Here is a 22,501-nt window from a genome sequence, read left to right as displayed (position 1 = left end):
ATGGCCATTCCTGAAAAAATTAATCCAACAATTCTACTTCTGGGTATATACCCTAAATAATTGAAAACAGGGATTTAAAGAGATATTGGAACACTCATATTCATAGCAGCATTATTCACAATAGCCAAAGGTGGAATCAACCCGTGTCCATCAATGGATTAATGGATAAACAAAATGGGGTGTATATACATAGTGGGAAATTATTCAGCCTTAAAAAAGGAAGGATATTCTGAAATATGCTACAACATGGATGAATCTTGAGGACATAGTGAAATACGTGGGTCACAAAAGGACAAATAAATGTTTCCACTTACGTGAAGCACCAAGTGTAGTCAAATTCATAGACACAGAAAGTAAATTGGTGGTTGCCAGGGCCTGAGAGAGGGGAGAGGGAGAAAATGCAGAGTTAGTATCTAACGGGGTATGGAGAGATGGATGGTAGTGACTGTAGTACGACAGTGTGAATATATTCATGCCACTGAACACTTTAAATTTGTTTAAAGTGGTAAATACTATGTATGTGTGTGTGTGTGTGTGTATATATATATATATATATATATATATTTTTTTTTTTTTTGCCTTACGCGGGCCTCTCACTGTTGTGGTCTCTCCCGTTGCGGAGCACAGGCTCCGGACGCGCAGGCTCAGCGGCCATGGCTCACGGGCCCAGCCACTCCGCAGCATGTGGGATCTTCCCGGACCGGGGCACGAACCCGTGTCCCCTGCATCGGCAGGCGCACTCCCAACCACTGCGCCACCAGGGAAGCCCAATGCTGTGTATATTTTTACCACAATAAAATAAAGAAGGAATAAAGGCAGTGTTACATACAGGCGAACATTCCAGTGTGACAGAGCCTGAAAATGCACATTGGATTTGTCCAGGTGTAAGAAGATACTGGGGGACTTCCCTGGTCGTCCAGTGGTTAAGAGTCCTCCTTCCAATGCAGGGGACGTGGGTTTGATCCCTGGTTGGGGAACTAAGATCCCACATGCCGCGGGGCCACTAAGCCCATACGGAACAACGAATAACCCTCACACCACAACTAAGACCCGACGCAGCCAAATAAATAAATATTTTTTTAGAAAGAAGAAGATATTGGGGGCTTTGGCCAGCAGCCCACTGTCAGGGGTATGGGGGAGAATAACACACTAGCAGACCATTCCAGCTGAATGGATGAATGAAGTGGAGATAGTAACTGTAGACTCCCCTTTCAGGAATATTTTCCACTTTTTTTTTTAGTAGATTATTTCAATTGGTGATAAGCACTTTTTATTTTTTTAATATTTATTTAAAATATTAAACTTTTCCCTTTATAATTATTAAAACGACCCGTGCCTTTACTAAACTAAAATAAAACTATATGCATATTCATATGCCATATCTAGCTATTATTAGTGTATTAGTTTGCTAGGACTGCCATAACAAAATACTACAGACTGGATGGATTAAACTACAGAAATTTACTTTCTGAAGGTTCTGGAGGCTAGAAGTCCAAGATCAAGGTGCCGATAGGGCCGGGTTCTTCTGAAGCTTCTCTCCTTGGTTTGCAGATGGCCACTCTCTTGCTGCCTATTCACATGGTTGTTCCTCTGTGCAAGTGCCCTGGGTGTCTCCTTCTTCTTATAAGGACACCAATTGTATTGGATTATGGCCTCATTCTAACAGCCTCATTTTAACTTAATCACCTCTTCAAAGACTTTATCTATGTAAATCAAATAGAAATATGCTACTCCTTTTTAATGCCTGGAAATAGTAGGGAGGCAGAAAGGGGGGTGGGGTGGGGAAGGAAAGTTATAAAAGCTTCAGCTCATACTTAAACCAAACAATATTTTCTGAGTCGCTTTGCTTAACAATGTTGTGATTACTAGGATGCTATAGGCACTGACATGGCTAGTAACAAATACAGAGAAAATAAAGTTAAAACACTCAAGTTATTAGCATTTCCACATTTTATCAGTAGTTAAATTAAGAGGGAGTTACTTCTCAGTAACCTAAAAGCCTCTTGGCTGGGGAAGACCCACAGAATGTGTCAACCTTTCTGGTGTTTGTTTCACTTTACCTCATATCCCACCCTCTGTGTCTCTCCATGGAGCACTCAGTTATGCCCCTGATATGCACGCTTGTTGATTCATGCAAATGGGGCTTCCTCCTCTTATCCACTGTCTGGGGAATACCAGCCTGGTGCCACTTGTCTGCCCTGCTAGACCAAGCATTGTGATGACAGTGATCCTATTTTAGGTGACTTACACAGTACCTGTCACCTGTGAGACACATGGTAGGTATACCACAATCACTGGTCAGGTGTGGATGCTACACCTGTGGAAAGTTTAAACTTCTTTGCATGGTTCTTGTGTGCACAGTAGCAGCTAACAGCTACTGAGAGCTCCTTGGTGCCAGGCAGAGTTCTAAGCACTTTACAGAGTTCTAAGATTTTATTTAACGTCTCAGCAGCTCTCTGGTTATTATTACCCCCATTTACAGATGAGGAAATTGAGGCCCATCAGTTATATAATTTCTCCAAGGTCACACAGTTAGGGAGGTGACAGAGCCAGGACGAGAACTTCAGAGTCTGAACGGGGAACCCAACACACATACTATCTACTTTCCTACATAAATGACTGCATTTGTATACTAGCCGTTCAAAGTTAATACCCTCCGGGAATTCCCTGGCAGTCCAATGGTTAGGACTCCGTGCTTTCACTCCCGAGGGTGTGGGTTCAATCCCTGGTCGGGGAACTAAGATCCCGCAAGCCGCAAAAAACAAAACAAAAAAATCCCACAAAGTTAATACTCTCCTAATTGTCTTAATGACGCAACAAATACATGTATTTCTGATTTTAATTTTTGGTAGTCGTCACTTTTTCACTTCAAGGAATTGATGATAAATATGTTGAGTTCTTCAATTTCAACAGTAACATTGAGAATAAACTTTAATCTTGTAGAATTTATTTTTACATTTTTTGGCCATGCCACGCGGCATGTGGGATCTTAGTTCCCTGACCAGGGATCAAACCCGGGCCCCTGGCAGTGGAAGCGCAGAGTCTTAACCACTGGACCACCAGGGAAGTCCCTAATCTTGTAGAATTTCAGTAATTGTCCCCTAATGCTGTTCATTATCAATGAAAATGGACAAGAAGTGAAAGAAATGTGAAAGAATCGACATTTTTTTCCTTGCATTTCTGATTCAGTTAGAGCATGTTGCTTTCTTTTGAAACAGGATGTCTCGGGCCGTTCATCTTCCAGTCCCCTGTCCTGTTCAACTTGGTTCGTTAAGAAATGACTCCTTGGAAGCACAGCTTCACGAGTATGTCAAACAGGGGAACTATGTGAAAGTGAAGAAGATTCTTAAGAAAGGTAGGCACCGTATTGAAATGGCAGATGTGACTTGATTCACATCACTGAATAACATCAGAAGGAAAACCAGGTACATCATAAAACTGTGAGTTCTTGGGGAAACTGGAAGTTAAGTTTAGAGATGAGATGTTCTTTACCAGTGCAGTCAGATTGTTCATTAGCGGTCTTAAATTGGTGGAGGCTGTTTTGTTTTGTTATGTGCTAAGGAACCATAAAGTCTTCCAACCATTAGGCTCCTGAGGGTTTCTCCTCAGGCCCCAGCCACCCACCTTGGATTCTGCCTGATTCCCTTTTCTCCTTCAAATCTACTCTGCCCACTAAGTCTTCTGAGGCCTATGGTGGAGAGAAGGCCAGTTTTGACAGCTCTCTTCTTCCTTGCTCTTTAGAGGCACTTGGTACTTTTGTTTTCAGGGTGTTTTGGGTTTGTTTCTGTTTTTTGCTGTAGGCTACAGGCACCTCAGCCTGTAGAGCAGACAGAAATAAGAAACATAGCTCAGGCAATCTTCGAAAGAACAAACAAACAAACACAAAAAAACATACACAAACAAAACCTCTGCTGGTATTTGCCCCTGATCTAGAGATCCAGACCTGCTTTTTCTAAAATAACCAGAAGACCTGTGAGATTCCCCCTCTTCCTCCTTAGTATTAAAGGGAAGGCTTATAAGGCTTCTCTCAGCTGGTTTGTGGAACAGTCAGGGTGACCTAATTTTTCTACAGTGTTTCTCTATTTGCCTCAACAGTATTCCTGAGGACTTCCAGAAAGGTAACACCAGTTTTGTTTTGTTTTTAATGTTTATTTATTTATTTATTTTGCCTGCGCCGGGTCTTAGTTGCAGCATGCGGGATCTTTGCTGCGGCAGGCATGCAGGATCTAGTTCCCTGACCAGAGATTGAACCCGGGCCCCCTGCATTGGGAGCGTGGAGTCTTACCCACTGGACCACCAGGGAAGTCCCGTAACACCAGTTTTTGTAGGACCCAACTACCCCAAAAATACTTCTCTCAAAAACTTTTCAGGTGCTTCTGGGGTCTTCCCTGGCAGTCCAATGGTTAAGACTCCGTGCTTCCAATGCAGGGGGCACAGGTTCTATCCCTGGTCAGGGAAATAAGATCCCACATGCTGTGCAGTGTGGGCCAAAAAAAAAAGATCTCAAGGGTTTCCATGTACCACCCCTAGAATCTATAGATGAAGTGGCTGATGGTGAACTCAATTTATTCGAAAGTTTCTGTTTTCTACCCCCTCAAAGATTTTGCACTTTACCTCATAACACATTCATGTTTTAATATAAAAATTGATGTTCAAGATAGGTATGCTATGACTTCTAGTGTCTGTCTATCCACATCCTCCAGTATCAGAAGCAGAGTTCTAGGACATTTTTTATCTCCTAGACATCTCCTGAATGTTCTGCATCTTCAAATTCTTTTTTTTAAAACTCTTTTTTTTGAGGTACAGTTAATATACAATATTATGTAAGTTTCAGGTGTACAACATAGTGATTCACAATTTTTAAAAGTTATACTCCACTTATAGTTATTATAAGCTATTGGCTATATTCCCTGTGTTGTACGATATACCCTTGTAGCTTACTTATTTTATACATTGTAGTTTGTACCTCTTAATCCCCTACCCCTGTTCTGCTCCTCCCCACTTCCTTCTCCCCACTGGTAAGGACTAGTTTGTTCTCTATATCTGTGAGTCTTCTTTGTCAGATTCACTAGTTTGTTTTATTTTTAGCTTCCACATATAAGTGATATCATACAATACTTGTCTTTCTCTGACTTAATGCATCTTCAAATTTTTGACATTAAACTAGAGCAGGGGATGAGGTTGACAGGTATAACTGGATATGAAGCAGGACTTTATCTGTGCCTGGAAATTTCGTCTAAATCCTCAGAGTGAAGAACAAGGGGTGATAAATGCCCCCACAGTCTAAAGCAAGGCTTCTTAGGAGATGGCCAAAATGATCTTGGACCTTCAACTCCATCACCCACGTCAGGCCTATCTAAGAGAAGGTGATGGGGTAGCGGTGGGAGTGTCAATGGAAAGATTGTTTCAAAGGCATTCACAGGAATAGAATGCTGTGGCTTTTCCCTCTTTCCCAGCCTCAAGCCTAGTAAGAGGCCATTCAGGTGAACCTCATGGAGAGAGTTGTGATGTGTGATGCCTACAAGCAGGAGAGTTGGGAGCCTATGGCCCAGCCTGCTGAACAACAGAAACATGCCAGCCCACCCCAGCTGCCACCAAGGTAGCATGAATAGAACCTGGCATGTTACCTGGAATTTAGGGGTCAGGAGGACTGCCATCTGCCTCCTACCTGGAGCAGTTCTTGTTGGCTGGATGCGCATAAGAGATCAGCTTCTGGAGTAGCCATACTTTCATCAGTTGTGGGGTAGGTGGACTCTATGCAGAGTAGCTGAGCCATCTAAACGGACCTCACCTATGAAGAAAGGAAGAATCCCAACAGAGAGGCTGGAGATGTAGCAAGAAGTCAGCAGAAATGAAAACCAGAACTACATTGAGGTATCATCTCACACTGGTCAGAATGGCTGTCATCAAAAAGTCTACAAACAATAAATGCTGGAGAGGCTGTGGAGAAAACGGAACCCTTCTACACTGTTGGTGAGAATGAAAATTGGTACAACCATTATGGAGAACAGTATGGAGGTTTCTTAAAAAACTAAAAATAGGGCTTCCCTGGTGGCACAGTGGTTGAGAGTCCGCCTGCCGATGCAGGGGACACGGGTTCATGCCCCGGTCCGGGAAGATCCCACATGCCGCGGAGCGGCTGGGCCCGTGAGCCATGGCCGCTGAGCCTGCGCATCCGGAGCCTGTGCTCCGCAACGGGAGAGGCCACAACAGTGAGAGGCCCGCGTACTGCAAAAAAAAAAAAAATCTAAAAATAGAACTACCATATACCACTCTTAGGCATATATCTGGAGAAAACTCTAATTCAAAAAGATACATGCACCCCAGTGTTCATAGCAGCACTATTTATAATAGCCAAAACATGGAAGCAACCTAAATGTCCATCAACAGATGAATGGATAAAGAAGATGTAGTACTTATAACTGGTGGAATATTACTCAGACATAACAAAGAATGAATTAATGCCATTTGCATCAACATGGATGGACCTAGAGATTATCATACTAAGTGAAGTAGGTCAGACAGAGAAAGACAAATACCATATGATATCGCTTATATGTGGAATCTTAAAAAATGATAACGAATGAACTTACAAAACAGAAAGAGAGTCACAGACGTAGAAAACAAACTTTTGGTTATCAGCGTGTAAAGGGGACGGGAGGGATAAATTTGGAGATTGGGATTAACATACACACACTACTATATATAAAACAGATAACTAATAAGGACCTACTGTGTAGCATAGGGGACTCTACTCAGTACTCTATAATGACCTATATGGGAAAAGAATCTAAAAAAGAGTGGATATATGTATATGTATAACTGATTCACTTAGCTGTACAGCAGAAACTAACACAACATTGTAAATCAACTATACTCCAATAAAAATTAAAAAAAAAAAAAGAAGTCAGCAGGAGAGGGCAATGGCCTGCATTAGGGCGGTGTGCAGTAGAGTGGAGATACCTGAAGGACCCACTAACCCCTCCCACAAAAGAGCAGGCATTAGGACAAAGCCACAGGCAACAAAGAGCATCAGCTAAATACAAAGGCCTTTGCCGCTTGTCATCTCATTGGTTCTCTCCCTGCTTCAGCTCTGGAGTTGTCAGAAACAGCCTTGAGATCAGAGGAGTGGAAGAGCAAGGAAGAGGTTTTGATTTCAGAAGGACTGGGCAATTTATTACCTGAAATGAGACTGTGCTTTGACTGCCTCAGCGTGACTGAAAGAGCATGCAATCTGCCTGAGGTGCCTCTCAGGACAGGGGCTGCGAGAACTAACTGACAGAGTGTCCTTGAGGGTAGTAGAGGAGAAGTTGTTTCCTGATCGCATCCTGCTTAGTTCATCCCACTCAGAAGACCAGATACTACAGATTATATGAGTTCTAAAACCCAAAGGATGAGTTCCAGAACCTCAGACTAGACTTCATTCATTTTTTTATTACATGTATATTAATTGAGCCTCGGGGTTAGAGCAGCCAAGGAACGATGTACAGCCCTGCCTTCCAGAGAGTATAATCCAGCAGAAGAAACAGACATGAGTCGGTAATTGCAGTCCTGAGAAGGGCAGGAGGCGAAGGAACACAAAAGGTACATCTCAGCCTCATCTGGGAGGTAATCAAGGGAAAATTCCAAGAGAAAGTGATATTTAGGCTTGGGCCCTAAAGAAGAAACGTTGACGGGAAAGAAGTAAAAGGTAAAAGTTGGAGGCAAGGGAGGTTTAAAGGGATGCAAAGGCCCTGAGGATAGAAAAGAGAAGTGTGTGGATCACTTGAGTTGGAGGAAAAGGCAAAGTGGTGGGAGAGAGTGGTATGGGGGTGAAGCTGGCAAGGTAATCTGAAACCACACCAGGCCTCGTGGGCTGTTGGAAGGATTTTGGTAATAGGTGCCTCCGTATTTAGGATGGTTACAGCTTCCTGGTGAATCGACCCTATTATCATTATGAGATGTCCCTTCGTAGCTCTGGTAATACTCGTTGTCTTGAAGTCTACTTCTTCTGCTGTACAGCCGCTTCAGACTCCTTATGCTTACTATTTATGGAATATCTTTAGAGTTAACATATGTCTTCTGTAGAGAGCACAGGGTTGGGATTTGTGCTTTAAAATCCATTCTGATACTCTCTGCCTTTTAACTGGAGGGTTTAGTCCATTAACATTTTATGTAATTATTAATATGGTTTATAACAAAGAACACAATTCAGGAACAGCCAGATGAAAGAGATTTAGGGCAAGGCATGGCGTGTGTGTGAGCGCTTGGAGCTTCCATGCCCTCTTGGGGTACACCACCCTTCCAGCACTTCAGTCAGTTTACCAACCTGGAAGTTCTCCAGACCTGATCAGTTAGGGGTTTTATGGAGGTTTCATTATTTAGGCATGATTGATTTGGCCATTGGTGACTGATCTCAATCTTCAGCCCCTCTCTCCTGCTGGAGGTGGGACAAGGTTTGAAGTGGAGGGTTGTGGCAGAGCTGAAAGTCCCAACCCTCTAATCATGAATTGGTCTTGGTCTTTCTGGTGACCAGCCCATCCTGAAGCTATCCCAGAACCCCTCAGCCGAGAGTCATCTCATCAGCATCCCAGAGACGCTTATCACTCCTAACGCTAAGGAAATTCCAAGGGTTGTAGGAGCTCTTGTGCCAGATACCTGAGAGTAGAGTTCTATTTCTAAATGGTTGCTCTGGCTGCGGAAAGCTCTGAGGTATGTGAGGAGAGGGAGAAAAGAGTCGGATGACTTGTTTTTGGTTTGAGCAACTGGGTTGAATGTGGTGTCATTGCCAGAAAGAGGAATAGGTTTGGGAAAGAAGCTATTGGAAGTCAGTCTGGACCAGCTGAGTTAGACACCTGTGATTCAGCTAAGTGGAATATCAAATAGAAGCTGGGTATATGAGCCAGCAGCCCAGAAGAGATCTGTCTGCATATCCATGTTTTGAAACCAAGGATGATCAAGCGAAGAGGGCTGAAAACCCTGCTGGCAGGAATCTCACTGTTTTACAGACAGGGTGCCCTTGTTGGGGCAGGAGTAGAGAAAAAAGGAGGGGAAAACCAGGTGGTTCCCAACAGTTATGTCAGTTACCAGGTTGAGGGAAATAACAATACATACATTGATTCATCATGCATTCAGTTAGTCTGCATTTGTTGGGCATCTACTATGGCTGGCAAGGGACTGCAGATGCAAAGATAAATATGACCTGGTTCCTGCTTTTGAAGACCTCACAGTTGAGTAGGGGAAAATAAATGCATTTATAACACAGTGAGCTATGTAGAGGCACTTACAAGGATAATTAGGGACACAAAGCACATAGTGGTCACTGTTAGCTGGGAAAGTGAGGGAAGGCATCTGGAGAAGGTGACGAGAGCTGAGAATCTGCTCATAGGAGGCCAAGGGATGGCATGGATGGTGAGGGATCCACAGAAAGGGTGGAGAAACACAGAGTGGAAAAGTCTTAGATAAGGAAGGGCCCAGACCAAAGACAAGGGGCCCTTGGGTGAAAGTGACTGGAAGGCACTTTATAACTCTTTAAGACATAAGGAACCTGCTCTGACCCCAAGGAGATGTGTCCCAGAACTTTTTGCCCCAACACTGTCCGTTTCCCTGAAGGGATTTAATTCAGAGCATTTGGCTGTCTCTAAGGAGATTCTATTAGAAGTGGTTAGATGAGATGAACCTGAGAGTCACGTTAGTCATGTCACTATGATGCAATAAAAATGTGGTTGATTCAGGAAACCACGTGTATGTCCATGCAGTACTGTGCTTTCTGGCATGCTGGAGGACGTCAGAAGCATCTTTGCAACAGGAAGTTAAATGATGAAAACAGTTACCCACCATCGTATATCAGGTGTGTTCTTTGAGGAGAAGCTGGGACCAACTTTTTTTTTTTTAATAAATTTTTTTATTTTATTGTTATTTATTTTTGGCTGTGTTGGGTCTTCGTTGCTTTGCTGTGCGCAGGCTTTCTCTAGTTGTGGCGAGCGGGGGCTACACATTGTTGTGGTGTGCTGGCTTCCCTTTGTGCTAGCTTCTCTTGTTGCAGAGCACAGGCTCTAGGCGTGCAGACTTCAGTAGTTGTGGCATGAGGGCTCAGCAGTTGTGGCTCATGGGCTCTAGTGTGCAGGCTCAGTAGTTGTGGCACACGGGCTTAGTTGCTCCGCGGCATGTGGGATCTTCCTGGACCAGGGCTTGACCCGTGTCCCCTGCATTGGCAGGTGGATTCTTAACCACTGCGCCACCAGGGAAGTCCCTGGGACCAACTTTTGCCACAAGTAAATGGGTCGGCTTCCTCTGAGATTTGGAAGCCAGGAAGATCAGTCATTCAAGGCTGAACTTTGAGGGATGGTGTATTTAGTGCTTTTTAAAAAAATTTTTTGCCACTGTGTGGGATCTTAGTTCCCCGACCAGGGATCGAACCCCAGCCCACTGCCGTGAAAGCGGGGAGTCCTAACCACTGGACCACCAGGGAATTCCCTTTAGTGCTTTCTTAGAGAAATGAATTCAATTGGAGACTAGAACTCCTGATGGAAACACCTTGGCTTTCCAGAAAGAACCCAGACTTGATCCAGTGCCAAATGTACCTAGTACCTACCTGTGGTTCACTTGAGGACCTGTGTGACGGATGCTCTAGCCAGCATGTATGAGAATGGGGAAATAATCACACCCTTTTCCTTCACTTGTTTAGAGGATGAAGTGAGACAATGGGTTAAAATGCCTATCATGGAGAAGGCACTCATAAACCACCATGGGTACCTTCGTTATTATGCGGGATTACACTAGTTCTGTGTCCCTCTTTTGTCCTTCTTCCCCCAACTCTCTTTTTCAAGGCAAAGGAAACCTGGTCTCTCCAAGTCAGCGGATTTCTCCAGCAGGCAAGAGGCAGTCCAGAGGGATCGGTGGCGGGAAGCTCGTTTGCTTAGCCTACAGAGGGGCGACGCGACCCGTCCTGGACCCGGGGGACGGGGTAATAGCAGCCTTGGGTAGGAGTCATGCGCGCAGCGCGTGATTGCCTGCCAGGAAGCCGTATGTTGATGAGGCCTGTTGCTGCTTTGAAGTGTTTCTGGAAGGTTTACGGGCGAAAATGGTGTTTTGAACTTTGCCCTTTCACGGAGTAGTTATGGGATATAAGATAAAAAATGTTTCTCCGGGGGCGAGGGACTTGACAAAACTGTCGCCATCAGTAAAAGGTGGGCGGCTGCCACGTACCCAGCAGGGACTTCGATGTCCAGATTAAGGTTGTAGATATAAAGCTAATTTTTGTGGTTTGTTGTTAGATAAAGTTTGAAGGCCATGTTAGAACACCCGAAGCCGTGGAGATGTAGTGTTTTATTCTGAGCGTGAAGGCGGCCCCTGGTGTTGTTTTTACAGTTACTACTACATGTTGATGATCGGTCTTGTTCTTAAGAAGAGAACGCTCATTGAGCGGTTTTGTTTGTAATTCTGTTCCGCTAAAGAACAATCAGAGTGCTTTTTTTTTTTTTACACTTATAGCGGTTTAGCTATGTAGGTTGTTTCTAACCAAGTTAGGTTTCTTTTTTTCCTTACTCACCATGTGGTTTCAAAGTTCAAGCTTTAGAAATATCGTTAAAGCAAGTACAGTAGTTGAGCACTCCCTTCCGCCATTGTGAGGCAGCCCCTCCTTTAGAAGAGAAATCCCTGTCTCTTCCCAGTCTTCCCTGTAGCAGCACCATCCATTGAGTTGTTCCAGGCACAAACCAACATGTCAGCCTTTGAAACCTCCTTCCCTGACACCCCACCCCACCTCCTGCAGCAAGGCCACCAGTGAGTCCCATCCTGTCAACTCAACTTCCGGAACAGCCCACGTTTCTCCTTCTTCCTTGCCGAGCCCAAATGCGAGCCACCGTGCTGTCTCCTACAGACACGGTGGCAGTGGCCTCACAAGTGGTCTCCACAGCTTCAGACCTCCCAGTGGCTTCCCTTCACACTTAAAATCCAGGCTCCCCAGGCCTTGCCTGGAAAATCCGCAGATACCTGCCTGCCTGCCTGCACCTGCCCCCTCCCTCCTACCCTGTGTTCTCCAGCTGTCTTCAGTTGCTGAAACACACAACCTTGTTCCTTTCCTTGGGTCTTTGCCTTCCATTCGTTGTTTTCTCTGCTTAAATGCAACCTCCAAAGAGAGGCCTTCCCTGAGCACCCAGATCTAAAGTAGCCACCAAGTCCCTCTCTGTTCCGACACTTAAAATCCTCTGCGTGCCTCATCCTCTGGTCCTCTTGGGTGTTTGTCGTCAGCTCTCTCCCTCACTAGAATGTAAGCTTTTTGTGAGTAGGGGCCTCTGTTTGCCCAGTGCCTAGAGTGTCTTTATTTTACAACATGGAAAACTGGGATGATGGTTAAGGTGACACCTACCAGCTCGGCTGTTTAACAGACCTGAGGCAAGTTACCTAGCCTTTCTGTGCCTCAGTTCCCCTGTCCATAAAACTGGCATATACTTGTATTGATCTCATAGTTAAAGCACTTAGAACGATGACCGGTGCCTGTCAAGCTCACGATAAATGGTAGCTAGTATTGTCGTAGCTGGCACTCAGGTATTTGTGGAGGGAAGAAATGATGTCAGATGCAGCAACCAGGTGTCTTTTAAAATCTCAGAAAGTGTGAACAGGTAATACGGTCATGTGGTAAAAAGCCAAAAGGTTCTGCCTTCCGGCACTGGTTCTCAGCCAGCCAGTCCCCCTTTCCCTGCCTCAGTCACGGTGACCTCTTACCAGAGTTTGAAAGTCAAACCTGTAGGACAGCTTTGAATGAAACAGCTAAGATAATATATATCTTACATATATCTTATTGCTCAATGGAATCAGCTAGGTTCTCACTAGCAAAGGCAACGGCCCACCCTTTCCTTTATAGCTTTTCAGGGGCAAGGTGGTTTTACCAGATCTGTGGAGGGAACGCCTCCTGGGCTTTAAAGACGCGGGTTGTCATTGGCTGTCATTCAGTATTATGTTAATTAAGTGTGGCTGTTTTAAAACTTGTTAAATTACATTTCCAGTTAAAATGTTAAAATGAGTTGGTAAGTGATAGCACTTGAAAGATTGTATTGGAAGAGCTCTTTCTCTTTTTTCCAGTAGACTTAGGAACGGGGAAACGATCTCGCCGTCAGTGTAAAGTGTGCGGCTCCCACAGACCCAGCAGTGACCTGCGAGCTATGGTCAAGACTATACTTTCAGGGATCATTTCTATAGTTCGTTACTAGAGAAGTTTCTCTGAACGTGTAGAGCACCCGAACCCACGAGGAGGAGACGCAGTGTCCTTTCCTGAGCGTGAAGCTGGCTCTTGGCGTTGTTTTTGCAGCTGTCACTAGCCATTGATGATCGTTCTTCTCTTCCTTAGGGAGAGAAAGAGGGAGAGAGCGCCGTCTGAGTGGGTTCGTTTGTAGTTGTGTCTCGTTAAAGAACAGTGGGGGTGGCTTTTTTTCGTGTTTCTCTTTCTTGTTTACTTCACTTTTTGTGTCTCGCGATAGTTTGTAGATAGCTAGGGCTTGTGGTGGCTTACTGTGTGATTTCAGTGAGTGTTCAAGTTCTGGTGCTTACCTTGCTGTTTCTGGGTTCTCCGGTTGTTGTTTCTTGTTCATCTTTGTTGTACTTCTGACTTGTAGGAGGGAGTTCCTTATTCCTTAATTGTAATCTATGAAGGTGGTTTTGCTCCTTGTCAGTCAAAGTCCCTTGTGTTTATCTCATATCCTTTTTCTCTAATCATTTGTTGATTAAGGGTATTTTTTTCACTGTATTTGTTTTTTAGAAATTTTTGATGATGAATATTCTAGACTTCAAGGGGACACATTATAAGTTTCCGTTTCCTCCATCTTTTAGGGTTATTTCCAAGATTAAACGACGTGATCCAAGTTAGGGGGTTAGTACATGGCCTGGAAGTATTAAAGTACTGTAGAAATGATAGCTTTTTCTTTTTCAAAGAAAAGCGTAGCCCGCCGTGAAGTGATGGTTTTTGTTGGTAGGGGTTGGGGGTGCATAACCTTTCGTATTCAGGTGGCAAGTGATTTTTTCACAAATATAGCCTACGGGAATTTCCTGGTGGTTAGGTGTTTTCACCGCCAGGGCTCTGGTTCAGTCCCTGGTCAGGGAACTAAGATCCGGAAAGCTGCCTAGCGGGGCCAAAAAAGACCAAAAATGAAAGTGAACTTTAAACAGACCTGCTGATTAACAATAAAGGTGATAACAATTAAAAGTTTAAAAAAAATTCAGTAAAAATGTACAGAATTACCACATTTCGGGAATCCCTCCGGCTCCCCCAAAACACCAGAATACCACAAAACTACAGTTTTTGTTACTTTATTAAAAAAAAAAATTTTTTTTTTAATTCATCTTTGGCTGCGTTGGGTCTTCGTTGCTGAGCAAGGGCTTCCCCTGGTTGTGGCGAGCGGGGGCTACTCTTCGTTGCGGTGCGCGGGCTTCTCACTGCGGTGGCTTCTCTTGTTGCGGAGCACGGGTTCTAGGCACGCAGGCTTCAGTAGTTGTGACTCGCGGGCCCTAGAGCGCATGCTCTGTAGTTGTGGCGCACGGGCTTAGTTGCTCTCCAGCATGTGAGATCCTTCCAGGCCAGGGCTCGAAGCTGGGCCCGCCTGATTCTTAACCACTGCGCCACCAGGGAAGCCCTATATATATTTTTTTTTAATGAAGAGAAGTGCTTCAAAATACACCTCTTTGTTCCACACTTAAGATTGGCCCGGTACATTATTTTGAGAGAAATACTTACCCAGGTGAGCCCAATATGCACCCCTCACATCCACACTCACGTGAGTAACCAGCAGAATGTCTCAAAAGGCTCAAATCGAAATTTAGGATCTTAAAAGGTTAAAAGAAGATCTTTTATTATTATTTAAATATTATCTAAATATTTAAATATTATTTAAATTTTGTTGTTAATATTTATCATTATTATTTAAATATAGTAATATTTAAATAATAAATCTTATTAAAATAAAATAATCTCACCCACAGACACCGCCTGTAGTATTTAAGATTTGAAAACTAATCTGAGGCACCTGAGCACACCTTTGTCTTAAATTAGTCCCGGCAGTGTTGTTAGTGTTTTTAGAAACAGAAAGGCAGTAGGTTCTGATTGTCTGTCTGTCTGTCTGTCTGTCTGTAATAGGTCAATTAAGAACTGTAAGTCTTAGTATCCCTTTTCCTTTTTTTTTTTTGGCCAAGCCATGCAGCATGCGGGATCTTAGTTCCCGAATCAAGGATCAAACCCACGCCCCCTGCAATGGAAGTGTGGAGCCTTAACCACTGGACCTCGACGGAAATCCCTAAGTCTTAGTTCCTTAAAGGAAAAAACAAAACAAACAAACAAACAAAACCTCTTAAGAGTGTTCAGAATTTTTTAAAGTTGTGTATGAAATGACAGTGTAACTGAACAGGACCCTATGGGACCTTTTGCTGGCAACGCCAAGGTCTTGAGTCCAAAATTGTTACCGAGCCAAACTTGGATCCGCTTGCCCGCCTGCAGTAAAGCCAATCTACTGACACCAGCTTGTGGTGAAGGAAAGTGCAGCATTTAGTGCGGGGAACCAAGCAAGGAGTCCAGGTAGCCAGTGCTTAAAAGGCCTGAACTCCTTGCTTGGCGCCCTGCAGTAAACTGCTGCACCGTCTATCACCACAGCCAAGTGTCAGTCAATTGGCTTTACTGTGTGTGGGCAAGTAGACCCAAGTTTGGCTCAGTAACAACAGTTTGAAAATCATTTATATGATATTCCTGGGAGTTCCCTGACGGTCCAGTGGTTAGGACTCAGCGCTTTCACTGCCAAGGGCCCGGGTTCAGTGCCTGGTCAGGGAACTAAGATTCTGTAAGCTGCACGGTGTGATCAAAAAAAAAGGGAAAGGAAGAGAGGAAGGAGAGAGAGAGAGAGAGGAAGAAAGGAAGAAAAGAAAGCAAGCAAGAAAGAAAAGAAAATCATTTAATATGATATTTCTGAAACGAGGGGAATGTGGAAAAATGTCACCATCCATAAAAAGTATGTGGCTGCCACGGACCCAGCAGAGTTGTGGGGTTAAAGCCATTATTATGGTTTTAGGAGTTATTTCTATAGGTTGTTACTGGACGAGGTTCCAAGGTTCCTGTGTAGAGTCCTCGAAGTCCACGAGGAGGCGGGTTCTCCTCTGAGTGTGAAGCCAGCTCTTGGTATTGCTTCTGTAACTGCCTTTTGCCTTTGATGACTGTTCTTTTCCTCTGGAGGAGTAAGTAGAGGGAGGGAACACCATCTCAGTGGTTTCTTCTTATGTTACTGTCTCAGAATGTAGATGATTGGTTTCCGCTAGGGGGCCGTTTTCTGTATTTGTTTTTCACGTGTTCCAGGTGCACAACGCTTTTTAACCTGTGTAGTAGATGTGGTCTTTATCCTGACCTGACTATTGTGTAAGCCGTGATTTTTTTCAGTGAAATGAGGAAGAATCTGTCAGATGCAGTTTGGTTTTTGTTTTCTGATTGGATTTACAGGTCATGAGCTTTTTCACACAACAGGTGCAGCCCCAGGGTACTGAAACAAAATTACCTCCCCTTTCTCTACTCTCCTTTCTGTCAGTCGAGTCACTCTCTCCCAACACAGCTAGGCAGACATCCCTTCTTGGCCTCTATGGTGATTTCTTTCTCTGTATCTCAGTCCAAGCTAAGGAAATACGACATATGTAGGACTAGGGTTTATAGGACTTTAGCGCAGAGGAGGAATGAAAGAAGGCGGAGTTTGGCCAAAGCACGGTGGGCAGAGAGCTAAGGGTAGTGGGCAGCTATTGAAGGAGAGTGACTACATCAGCTGTGCACTTTAAGGTCACTCTAAAAGCTATGTGGCGATGATACTTATGGGGAGGGGTGAGGTGGCAAGTGTGAGGACCAGTTAGGCACCTACTGCATTCATCTACCTGGGAGAAGATGGTAGCGATGGTAGAGAAACACCAGACATGAAAGATATTTAAGTGGTAAAGTAGACAGGACTTGGGGGGGTTGATTTGTTGACGAAAATTCAATTAACTATCAAGAAGGAAAAAAAGGGAGTTTTATTTGAGCCAATCTGAGGATTATAACACAAGAAGCAGATTTTCAGAAAGCTGTTAGAAGTCGAAGACACAGTCATATACGTTTTCCAGACAGAGAATTGTAGTACCTCAAAATGACATACTGATAATTTACATAAAGTTCACCAAGGAACAGGTAGTCCAGGTGAGCTTGTACAGAGTAAGCAGCAAGACGCTGTGACCCCTTATGGAGTTCAGAAAGAACTCTATTCTTTTAAGAAGTCCCATTGCTGGTGTCAGAATGAAGAAATATGGATCTTTACGGTTGAGCGGGCACTCCCATCTTTGAGGTGCTCTGATTAACATGTAATGCAGATGCACACTGCACTTGGGAAGGAGGGAGGAGGCCCAAACACACACACACACACACACACACACACAGAATTTTATGTTTAATTTTTTCTAGTCCTGCCTTGAAATATAACATTTTATTTCATCAGGTTCACTGACGGTATGGGCGAGAGGAGCTGTCAAGGATAATTGCCGGGTCTTGGGACTTGAACAGATGGGTGGATGGTGGTTCCATGTGTTAACGGGGGAAATGGAGGAGGAACTGAATCAGGTGGTGCAATGGGGTGGGCAGTGATGGTAGAGTTCAGTTTAGGGCACGTTTAGGAGAGATTTCTGACTTTTAGCGGATGTATGGCAAAGGAGTTAGAACTCCCACAGCAGACCAAGAAGGAGCAGCCAGAGAGGTGGGCGGCAAACCGCGTGAGGGTGCTTGATGGAAGCCCAGCGGGACACAGTGAAGTGTATGGAGAGCAGATGAGACATTAAGATGCTGATGGAAAAGTATCCACTGGCCCTGTGTGGGAAATGGAAACAGAAACTGGCTAGGTAGGGGTGGATTGATCACTGGAGGGATGTGAAGGCTTGCCAGTTGGTGGAAAGAGCTCCCAGGAGAACTCAGGCTGTGATGGAGAGCATAGGGGTGGGTGTGCATTCAGCTGGGGGAAGCGGTAAGATGGGGGGATGCATTTAGGGTTTAATTAGGTTGGGAGAGCAAGTGAGAATGCAGTTGGAAAGACTGAGTGGAAAAGGAGAAACTGAGTTGTGGGAGGGAGCAGCTCCCCCCAGGCAGGAAGCCTTTGAGTCAGCCAGAGAAGAGGAGGAGTTCAGAGGTAGGTGGGTTCCTCCATGGAATGTGACCACACTGGGGGCTTTTCAACTGATGGGCTTCTAGTTCTTTGCCAAGTACGAGGAAAGATCATTGCTGAGGGAGGCTGGTGAGGAGGGGTAGGAGAGTTGAGAATAAAGAAGGAATTAACTAATCACCCTAGGCAGCAGGTGAGGAAAAGGCACCTCCTGAGGGTGTGCCCGCTCCACTTCCCTGCTATTGAAGCTCCTGGTCTTGGAAGCACATCCCCAGATTGCAGTCCATTTCTCTTTCTTCCACTGTAGCCATGCACCATGTAGTTCCTCCATGATTTTCTCCTTCTGGATCCGCAGTGGCCAAGCTTTCACTGTGAGCCTAAATTAGTCCTTGGTCCTCTTTAAAGGTCGGGAGCTGTGAGAGAAGCGGTATATGCTCTGGAATTGACTCCTTGGTCTGTTATTTATTAGCTGTGGGTTCATGGGAAGTTCCTTGACCCCAGTCTGTCCCTCTGTAAAGCAGGTAGGTGTAGTACTAATAGCATCAACACGTGGGGTGGCTCTAAAGGTTAAATCAGTTAAAGCAAGTACAGTAGTTGAGCACTCCCTTCCGCCATTGTGAGGCAGCCCCTCCTTTAGAAGAGAAATCCCTGTCTCTTCCCAGTCTTCCCTGTAGCAGCACCATCCATTGAGTTGTTCCAGGCACAAACCAACATGTCAGCCTTTGAAACCTCCTTCCCTGACACCCCACCCCACCTCCTGCAGCAAGGCCACCAGTGAGTCCCATCCTGTCAACTCAACTTCCGGAACAGCCCACGTTTCTCCTTCTTCCTTGCCGAGCCCAAATGCGAGCCACCGTGCTGTCTCCTACAGACACGGTGGCAGTGGCCTCACAAGTGGTCTCCACAGCTTCAGACCTCCCAGTGGCTTCCCTTCACACTTAAAATCCAGGCTCCCCAGGCCTTGCCTGGAAAATCCGCAGATACCTGCCTGCCTGCCTGCACCTGCCCCCTCCCTCCTACCCTGTGTTCTCCAGCTGTCTTCAGTTGCTGAAACACACAACCTTGTTCCTTTCCTTGGGTCTTTGCCTTCCATTCGTTGTTTTCTCTGCTTAAATGCAACCTCCAAAGAGAGGCCTTCCCTGAGCACCCAGATCTAAAGTAGCCACCAAGTCCCTCTCTGTTCCGACACTTAAAATCCTCTGCGTGCCTCATCCTCTGGTCCTCTTGGGTGTTTGTCGTCAGCTCTCTCCCTCACTAGAATGTAAGCTTTTTGTGAGTAGGGGCCTCTGTTTGCCCAGTGCCTAGAGTGTCTTTATTTTACAACATGGAAAACTGGGATGATGGTTAAGGTGACACCTACCAGCTCGGCTGTTTAACAGACCTCAGGCAAGTTACCTAGCCTTTCTGTGCCTCAGTTCCCCTGTCCATAAAACTGGCATATACTTGTATTGATCTCATAGTTAAAGCACTTAGAACGATGACCGGTGCCTGTCAAGCTCACGATAAATGGTAGCTAGTATTGTCGTAGCTGGCACTCAGGTATTTGTGGAGGGAAGAAATGATGTCAGATGCAGCAACCAGGTGTCTTTTAAAAACTCAGAAAGTGTGAACAGGTAATACGGTCATGTGGTAAAAAGCCAAAAGGTTCTGCCTTCCGGCACTGGTTCTCAGCCAGCCAGTCCCCCTTTCCCTGCCTCAGTCACGGTGACCTCTTACCAGAGTTTGAAAGTCAAACCTGTAGGACAGCTTTGAATGAAACAGCTAAGATAATATATATCTTACATATATCTTATTGCTCAATGGAATCAGCTAGGTTCTCACTAGCAAAGGCAACGGCCCACCCTTTCCTTTATAGCTTTTCAGGGGCAAGGTGGTTTTACCAGATCTGTGGAGGGAACGCCTCCTGGGCTTTAAAGACGCGGGTTGTCATTGGCTGTCATTCAGTATTATGTTAATTAAGTGTGGCTGTTTTAAAACTTGTTAAATTACATTTCCAGTTAAAATGTTAAAATGAGTTGGTAAGTGATAGCACTTGAAAGATTGTATTGGAAGAGCTCTTTCTCTTTTTTCCAGTAGACTTAGGAACGGGGAAACGATCTCGCCGTCAGTGTAAAGTGTGCGGCTCCCACAGACCCAGCAGTGACCGGCGAGCTATGGTCAAGACTATACTTTCAGGGATCATTTCTATAGTTCGTTACTAGAGAAGTTTCTCTGAACGTGTAGAGCACCCGAACCCACGAGGAGGAGACGCAGTGTTCTCTCCTGAGCGTGAAGCTGGCTCTTGGCGTTGTTTTTGCAGCTGTCACTAGCCATTGATGATCGTTCTTCTCTTCCTTAGGGAGAGAAAGAGGGAGAGAGCGCCGTCTGAGTGGGTTCGTTTGTAGTTGTGTCTCGTTAAAGAACAGTGGGGGTGGCTTTTTTTCGTGTTTCTCTTTCTTGTTTGCTTCACTTTTTGTGTCTTGCGATAGTCCGTAGGTAGCTAGGGTTTGGGGTGGCTTACGGTGTGATTTTTCAGTCAGTGTACAAGTTCTTCTGCTGTCCATGCTGTTTTTCGGTTCTCTGGTTGTTGAAAGGATCTTCGTTGTATTTCTGTTTTGTAGAAGGGAGTTCCTTTCCATTGGGAGACCCTTATCTCTTAATTGAAATCTACAGAGGCTTTTTTGCTCCCTGTCAGTCAAGTCTCTTGTGTTTATCTCATATCCCTTTTCTCCAATCATTTGTTGATAAAAGGTATTTTTTTGATTGTATTTGCTTTTTAAAAGTTTTTGATGATTAGGGTTATTTCCAATATGAAACGGCGTGATTCAAGTTAAGGGGTCAGTACATGATCTGGAACATGTTAAAGTCCTGTATAAATGGTTGCTTTTTTTTTTTGAAAGAAAAGCGTAGCCCACCTTGAAGTGATTGTTTTTGTTTGTAGGGGTTGGAGTGCATAACCTTTCGTATTCAAGTGGCAAGTGATTTTTTCACGAATATAGTCTACGGGAATTCCCTGGTGGTTAGGACTCGGTGATTTCACCACCAGGGCTTTGGTTCAGTCCCTGGTTAGGGAACTAATATCCCGAAAGCTGCGCAGCGGGGCCAAAAAAGACAAAAAATGAAAATAAACTCAACAGACGTGCTGATGTTTAAAAATAAAGGTGATAAGTCTAAAGTTTAAAAAAAATTCAGTAAAAATGTACAGAATTACCACATTTTGGGAATCCCTCCGGCTCCCCCAAAGCAGCAGAACACCACAGAACTACAGTTTTTGTTACTTTATTCATAAATTTTTTTTTTTCTAAATTTATCTTTGGCTGCGTTGGGTCTTCTTTGCTGTTCGCAGGTTTTCTCTAGTTGTGTCAAGTGGGGCCTACTCTTCACTGCGGTGCACGGGCTTCTCCTTGCAGTGGCTTCCCTTGTTGTGGAGCACGGGCTCTACGTGCGTGGGTTTCAGTAGTTGCAGCACGTGGGCTCAGTAGTTTTGGCTCGGGCTCTAGAGCGCAGGCTCAGTAGTTGTGACGCACAGGCTTAGCTGCTCTCTGGCATGTGAGATTGTCCCGGGCCAGGGCTCGAACCTGTGTCCCCTGCATTGGCAGGCGGATTCTTAACCACTGCACCTGCAGGGAAGCCTTCTTCATGTTATTCTTAAAGGTGATTTTGTCAGTCTATGGCAATTGAGTCTTTTTTTCCCCCCCCCTTCAATGGGTGTTAAAGTAGTTAGTATCCTCCATCTGCCTTTTTGAATGAAGGGTTTCTGTGCTGTTGCTACTTTTCCTGGGTAAATTAGGCCTGGAATATACTGCAGGGAAATAGATACATGTCTGGTCCTTCATACTCTGTTGATTGACAAACAGATCTTGTAGTGAGCTATATATAAGAGAGGAAGGTTTACAAGGGAAATGGATTTAAAGTAGCTTTAAACATAATTGTGATATATCCTTAATTGTTTTAAGATGGTTTGTTCTTTTCCCCCTCAGTGCTATGATTTTTTCTTCTATGATGCTTGTTTAGCTAAATGCAATTTAAAATTCGCCTTGTTAGTCTAGTACGCTGATTTGTTTTTCATTTTCTTCATCTAAACATTTTTCTTCTGATTTTTGAGACTCCCTTTTAAATTTTTCCAGGCTAATAAATCAGATATTTTTCCTGACATCTACTTTAGGAATCTCTTCTGGTTTTATGTTGGGTCTCTTAATATATCACACTTGTCATTGAACCATGGGCTAGAAAAATCAACAAAATCTCTTAATTCTACTGAATATGATGTGATATAGTTCCCTTTAAGTAAAAGCAGGCTTAATTTCGTGTTGGAGGTGGTAATGCCTTTGAAAACTGCCCTTATTAAACAGCATATATTCAGGGAGTTCCCTGGTTGGTTAGCTAATACCACTCATTGATTGAAC

The 22,501-nt window shown here is 44.4% G+C and overlaps 1 protein-coding gene, 3 non-coding genes and 1 pseudogene across 9 annotated transcripts in view; all 5 read left to right on the top strand.

The window, feature by feature from the left end:
• The first annotated feature begins 3,219 nt into the window (after window positions 1-3,219).
• The window catches only part of TEX14 (testis expressed 14, intercellular bridge forming factor), a 78,513-nt gene continuing 59,231 nt past the window's right edge, over window positions 3,220-22,501 (top strand). For all 6 annotated transcript variants that reach the window (XM_067717086.1, XM_067717083.1, XM_067717088.1 and 3 more), the window contains exon 1: window positions 3,220-3,355. In XM_067717086.1, coding sequence (XP_067573187.1) covers window positions 3,220-3,355 — 136 coding nt within the window. The remainder of the gene's footprint in view (window positions 3,356-22,501) is intronic.
• Window positions 11,218-11,408, top strand: LOC137213688 (small nucleolar RNA U3; annotated as a pseudogene).
• Window positions 13,149-13,362, top strand: LOC137213685 (small nucleolar RNA U3). Its single transcript, XR_010938313.1, has one exon. It is a non-coding gene; the product is annotated as a small nucleolar RNA U3 (small nucleolar RNA).
• On the top strand, window positions 16,015-16,224 carry LOC137213687 (small nucleolar RNA U3). Its single transcript, XR_010938315.1, has one exon. It is a non-coding gene; the product is annotated as a small nucleolar RNA U3 (small nucleolar RNA).
• LOC137213684 (small nucleolar RNA U3) lies at window positions 20,276-20,489 on the top strand. The gene has a single exon (XR_010938312.1). It is a non-coding gene; the product is annotated as a small nucleolar RNA U3 (small nucleolar RNA).

Source organism: Pseudorca crassidens, chromosome 19, assembly GCF_039906515.1.
Source record: "Pseudorca crassidens isolate mPseCra1 chromosome 19, mPseCra1.hap1, whole genome shotgun sequence".
NCBI lineage: Eukaryota > Metazoa > Chordata > Mammalia > Artiodactyla > Delphinidae > Pseudorca > Pseudorca crassidens.
The sequence above is the reverse complement of the archived record's forward strand: the minus strand, read 5'-3'. Positions and strand labels throughout refer to the sequence as shown.